Source organism: Tachypleus tridentatus, chromosome 8, assembly GCF_004210375.1.
Source record: "Tachypleus tridentatus isolate NWPU-2018 chromosome 8, ASM421037v1, whole genome shotgun sequence".
Taxonomy (NCBI): domain Eukaryota; kingdom Metazoa; phylum Arthropoda; class Merostomata; order Xiphosura; family Limulidae; genus Tachypleus; species Tachypleus tridentatus.
In genome coordinates, this window is record NC_134832.1 from 51687157 (window position 1) to 51693803 (window position 6647).

Here is a 6647-nt window from a genome sequence, read left to right on the forward strand (position 1 = left end):
TTTAAACACAGCCACGTGATTGTAATATTATTCAGCAAACAGACCACGATATTTCATGTTAAATAACTAAGACCTTAAATGTTAGAACATTTCCCATTAACTACGGATCACATTACACAAATAAGGATGCCTAGAGGGTACACGGTTAACTTACTGGTATGTTTACTGATAACCGCCGTGTGTAGAGGTAAGTGGAAGTGATTCCATCTTGAATAACGAGTTATTATGTATGGATATATACAGATATATAATCATATCGATGAAGTTATCACTTTAATATAAAATTAGCAAGTATTTGAAACAGTTTTAATAATTCTATCCTCCGTCTCCTTACCTAAGTATCACACTCTTCGAGGTTTGTTTGTTTGAGGGTATACAATGGGCTACCTGTGCTCTGTGCACCACGGATATCGAAACCCTGTTTCTAGCATTGTAGACCCAAGACAGTCAGGTTGTTAGGACGCTTGACTCTCAATCTGCACGTCGAGGGTTCGAATCCCCGTCAAACCAAAACATACTCGCCCTTTCAGCTGTGGAGTTGGAAAATGTTTGAAAGTTAAACCTGATATAGTACATTCTCATGGCCTGTGTTATATATACAATCCATAAAAGCCCAGCATGGCCAGGTGGTTAAGGCGTTTGACTCGTAATCTGAGAGTCGCGGGTTCGAATCCCTGTCGCATCAAACGTGCTTGCCATTTCAGCCATAGGGCGTTATAATGTGACGGTCAGTCCCAATATTCGTTAGTAAAAGAGTAGTCCAAGAGTAGGCGGTGGGTGGTGACAACTGGATGACTTCCTTCTAGTCTTACCCTGCTAAATTAGAGACGGCTAGCGCAGATAGCCCTTGTGTAGCTTTGCACGAATTTCAAAAACAAACAAACAAAACAAAATTCTAGCGTGGTAAGTCCGCAGACTTAAGGCTGTGTCACTAGAAGACAGCGATTCAAGCATCATACTATTTAACATATTTATATTATAAGTAGCTAACATAAACTGCTTAAGCCTTAGAATTCGAACTCTTAAAAAAATCCCCAGATTACAATAATATAAAATAATCCCCTCTCTCGGTGACTCAACGGTAAATATGAGGACTTACAACGCTAAAAATCGGGTTTTGATACTTTCAGGAAGCTGCATACAAACAGCCCATTGGGTAACTTTGCGCTTAACAACAAATAAACGTAATATAAAACAGAAATCAAAGTATGATATCACACTTGTTTTTCTACAATAATTATTCTAATTTCGTAGTATCTTGGCATTTACTACAGGGTTATATATTATAAATTGAACGATCAGAAGTTGGTAAACTTACATAGAAACACTTTTATTTATTTATATTTCCTTGTGCTTTGAAACACAAAACGGTGATCGGGATTTTCTCAAACTTATGTCTGTATCAGTGAGAATGTTTTTAAAAAAATTCCTCAAAATCTTTTTGTCATTTTTATGCGTATACACAAAACCAAAATCTTAGCTTTGTTTGTAGGAAAAGAGTTCAGTTCAACCATATTCTATATAATTATTTAGCATTTAATACTGTAATCCAGATGTTAGATGTTTGTTTTAAATTTCGCGCTAAGCTACACGAGGGCTATCTGCGCTAGCCGTCCCTAATTTAGTAGTGTAATACTAGAGGGAAAACAGCTAGTCGTCACCACCTACCGCCAACTCTTGGGCTACTCTTTTATGAACGAATAGTGGAATTGACTGTCACATAATAATGCTCCCACGATTGAAGTGGTGAGCATGTTTGATGAAACTGGGACTTGAATCCACAATCCTCAGATTAAGAGTCCAGTGCCTTAACCACCTGGCCATGCCGAGCCTCAAGATGTGATATACAAACTCTCAGAAAAGTATAGAATCATAGACACTTTAATGAGTTTTACAAAATGCGTTCCACATATTCCCCTTGTAAATCAAAACAAGTTTGGAGACGGTATTTCTATTATCCTTGAGTACTTTAAATCATCGTCAATGGTCTACACTTTCAGTCTTCTTTTTTTTAGCTAGTAACTTACCAACAAAATTATGAGTGATGTTTTTTTTTCTCTCTAGATGGCATGCATTGAACTCGGCAGCAACCTTCCAACTTTCTGTGCCTCACAACAGGTTCCGGCATGGCTAGGTGATTAAGGGACTCGACTCGTAATCTGAAGATTGCGGATTCGAATCCCCATAACTCCAATCATGCTCACCCTTTCAGCCGTGGGGGCATTATTATGTGACGGTCAATCCCACTATTCGTTGGTAAAAGAAGTAGCCCAAGCGTTGGCGGTGGGTAGTGATGACTAGCTGCCTTCCCTCTAGTCTTACACTGCAAAATTAAGGACGGCTAGCGCAGATAGTTCTCGTGTAGCTTCGCGCGAAATTCAAAATAAACAAACCCACACAACAGGATTAACTAGACCTCATGATGCTTTCACACTGTAACAATCAATCACGTATCTGAAATAAGAAACGTTGCAAATCACCATTGGTCCCATAATTTTCGAACACCATGCATTTCCAATATATATTCCCCCTTTATGTAGCTGTTGTGCTATTGTTTTTCTCAAATCATGAAATATATTGAATTTACAGAAATTAATGGCCACGCATGCCCAGAAAATGAGCATTTCGAAAAGTGTGGGACAGCCTGTGAAGCCACTTGTGATTCAGCTCCAATATACTGTACACAGGAGTGTGTGGAAGGTTGCTTCTGTAACTCGGGCTTTGTCCGAGGACCGTACAGAAAGTGTGTAAGGCCCGAAGAGTGTCCAGGTAGTGTTACTAGTTTCGGATTTGGAGTTATAATAAACTATAAGAAATCCCCCTTCGTGTTAAGTCTATAGGTTAAAGACGCTAAAAAATCAGGTTTCGACGCTCGTGATGGGCATATCACAGATAGCCCACCATGTAATTTTGTGTTAACATAACGATTAAACAAGCAACAGTTCGACCCCTCTCAGAGACGTCTTCTTAGTAACGTATGTATTGTAAGGTAAATACAAATTAATTTGTTTATACGATATAAATAACCTATGTTTCTTTGAAAGTTTGTTGATGTTAATCAAAATTCACCTTTATGGTTTTAAGTACGTACAAAACTTAGCCTGTTTTGTTGAATTTCACTGAAAACTATTCATAATTGATAGACTAAAGAGGAAGCAACTAGTCAAAACTGTTCACCACCAACTCTTTCACCAACGAAAAGCGTTACCGACCGTCACAATTATAACACTCCATAGTTGAAAGGGCGATCACTGATGACTGGATTTAAACCCATGTCCCGAAGATTTCCCATCTCGCGCCTTAACCACCAGCCCATCTCAGGCCCACTAACATATATAATCAGAATGATTTTAAAACGACGTTAATGAATACATCATGTTCACAAAACGATTAATATATCACATGTTATTACAATAATGAGATACAGTGTAAGATAAAGAATTACAATAACTGAGAAAGACTCATAACAACTATTTTCTAATAATAATATTTATTTACTGAGACAGGAAAGTTCGTAAGTAACCCATTGATAGTTCGCTTATTATATATTCAAAGTGAAGATAAATATTAAATTGAGGTACTAAAAACTAAACTTTATTTTAAACTACGAGGATATGCTCGTGAGCACATCCAAAAAAACAAAAAGGAAGGTTATTAACCGTCCCAACTCCACTATCTGTCAGCACAATACAGAAAAATGACATTTGATTTCTTTCTCTAGCCAAACAGATACTGAACGTATACAATAAAGTTATACATTAATACCCTTCTTCCGTCCATAAATAAATACAAAGTATTTACTTGATTTAGACATATTTTAATTTAACTAATTAAGTTTTTCTTCTTATTCTTCTTATATTTCTATTTTCAGATTGTTAGTTCTTATGTACATATTTATGTTGTAAATACAAATAGTTTGTTTTGTTTCTCTAGATTACTAACGATGGAATTGTGAGGATTCCAAAACGTTTTATTTACTACTTCCTATTATGACGTTCATGTTTTGTTTTAACATTAAATTACTATTTACTTTGGGTTATTAATTTACCTAAGTAGTGTTAAATCATTGGAACAGCCCAAACATGCTATGAACTCAATACAATGTTAACCTCCAGTCGACTGTGTTTCCAATATTTTGATGGCACCTACATCCATAAGGAGAACTGACATTGTTTCAAAATATTATACAACGTATTATGAGCTTATCAAAGTTTAAAAAAAAAAAAAAGTGGAACGTTAAGTCGTATGAGAACATTGTTAAGTTTATTTATTGACAGTATTAAGTACTATAACGCTTAGGCTTAACAACATTGAAGCTAAAAAGACGCACACAAATTAAAATACTAATTTATCTCTTTATCGTATATAAGCCGCACGTAACAAAGATTTAAGTGATGTTAAGCCTAAAATAAGTGAGCTTGTAAGTTTCGGTATCTCCGATTAGAATTCTTTTGTATTATTCCAGATATCCTGTATTTAAAAGACGTATTGCAATGATTATACTAATTTTACCGTAAATCTTTTGCGGGACTCTCTCCTAGTCTTTAGCAATAAGTAATAGTAGGTGACACCATTTTTTCATGTAATTTTCGATTTACACACAAAGAGAAATGTATTATTCATCACAGCCTTTCACATTCATGTTACGCCACCAAAATAAGACTAAAATTAGCTACCTAAATGTTATTTTAAAAACTGCATATATGGTTATGGTTAAAAATAATGATACATTTTATTTTTGAAATATATTTGTAACAAAAGGATAGAGACGTGACTCAACAACATCTTTCCTTCTTCTTCGCAAATAGAAATTCACTAATTTATTTGTTTGTTAAATTTTGCCAAAACTACTCAGAGGTTAGTCAAAACTCTCCCATTGCCGGCTCTTGGGCTATTCTTTACCAATGAATGGTTGGACTTTATCATCACATTATGACGTTTCAAAAGACACTTTTACGGTGAATTTCGACCCAGCAACTCAAGCGCCCTTATCACTACGCCTGTCTTATTAGCCTGAGTAATACTGTGACAAATTAATATTTATTACACGTGTATCTCGTTTCATATTAACAGTCTGTGATACCTGAATGTGTGAAAAAAAATTGACCGTGTAATATATATCCACTGAATTTTCGCAATATTGTGTTATTAGCACTATTTAAGCACAGAACGTAAACTGTACACACAGAAACATTTCGCCTGTGAAGAACACCAATAAACATATTTCCTCAAACTTGTATTCTGAATTTCTCTTGTAACTCTTACCAATTCCACATACTATACGTTAAATAGTAGTTTATTTCAATGCAGAGTTTCACAATGATCAACCTACTCTATCGTCCTTAATTTTTGCTATGCAGTCCCCTCCAAAGTTTGACGTCAACCAATTACAGGACCACTAGATGGCTGGCTTGAATATTTCATTACGTTTTTAAATAAATATTGCCCGAGAAGTTCCTTTGTAATATATTTATATTTGCTTTTAAGATACTAAATAGCAACTTTTTTCTATTCAACAATTATCCAGTCTGAACTTTTTTCATTTGGCTTCAAATTTGTTGTATATTTATATCTTTATAGGAACAATACCCGAGTGTCCAGATGGGGAATATTTTTCAGAGTGTGGTACAGCATGCGAAGAGACGTGTGAGAAACGTCCCGATGTTTGTACACTGCAGTGTATAAGAGGTTGTTTCTGCAATCCAGGTTTGATCAGAGGTCCAAACCACAGCTGCATCAGCCCTGATGAGTGTCCAGGGAAGGATCACGAGTTACTCTACTGTTAGTTTCTTTCGTTGGCCAGAAAGTTTAGAATATCTTCTTAAAACTTTTGCAGTACAATATATTTTACTACTACAATATTACCAAGTTTGAAATAATTACACATAAGTCACCTATAAGGTTTCATCCAAATTTGGCTAGAGGAAGCACTGACCATTCAAAACTTTCTTTGTTCGTGTTGATTCTTTTGTAGTTTATCCATCTATGTCTGAATCGTATGTTATTACCTATAACTGAACTGAAGGTAGCTCTTAGAACAGAAGTAACTGTAACTTATTACACTCGTACTGACACGCGAGTTTCGTTTTGATACATAAAGAAATATATCAGTACTTTAAATTCTTTCAGTAATATAAAAATAATTAAAACGCAAACGTAGTTTAAAATGTTTTTACAAATTGAGTTCAAGTTGTTTACTTTCTTTAAGATTATGCCCTAGTACAATCACAAAATCATAAAACTTGGTGTACTTACAACATCGTAACTCTAAACACTTACAAGGTCATGATTTCGTGCAATTACAGTCATGATTTGTTGTACTTACAAGATCACATCTTAGTATACTTAGATGGCAACAACGTCGTATACTTATAAGGTCATGACTTAGTATGCTTTTAAGGTCATAACGTACGAAATAAATGTTATCAAATTGATAAATTTGCAAAGAAATTTGTGTATAAAAATGCAACAAAGATTCAAACAATAAATATAAGTCAATTAAGTTTTATGATGTTGTATAAAACTATACAACATACAAGTTAATTAAGTTTTTTGACGTTGACCTTAAACTTATAAAAATCTTTAACATGAAGTGAAGGGCAGTTGATATATATTTTATTTTTTAACAAATAAGCTGTATTACCACA

General features: G+C 34.7%; 1 protein-coding gene across 1 annotated transcript; it reads left to right on the forward strand.

The window, feature by feature from the left end:
* The first annotated feature begins 41 nt into the window (after positions 1-41).
* LOC143222391 (serine protease inhibitor swm-1-like) lies at positions 42-5795 on the forward strand. The gene is made up of 3 exons (XM_076448858.1): positions 42-187; positions 2590-2769; positions 5581-5795. The coding sequence occupies exons 1-3, from the start codon at positions 79-81 to the stop codon at positions 5784-5786; spliced, it is 495 nt and encodes a 164-aa protein (XP_076304973.1). The 5' UTR covers positions 42-78; the 3' UTR covers positions 5787-5795.
* The last annotated feature ends 852 nt before the right edge of the window (positions 5796-6647 follow it).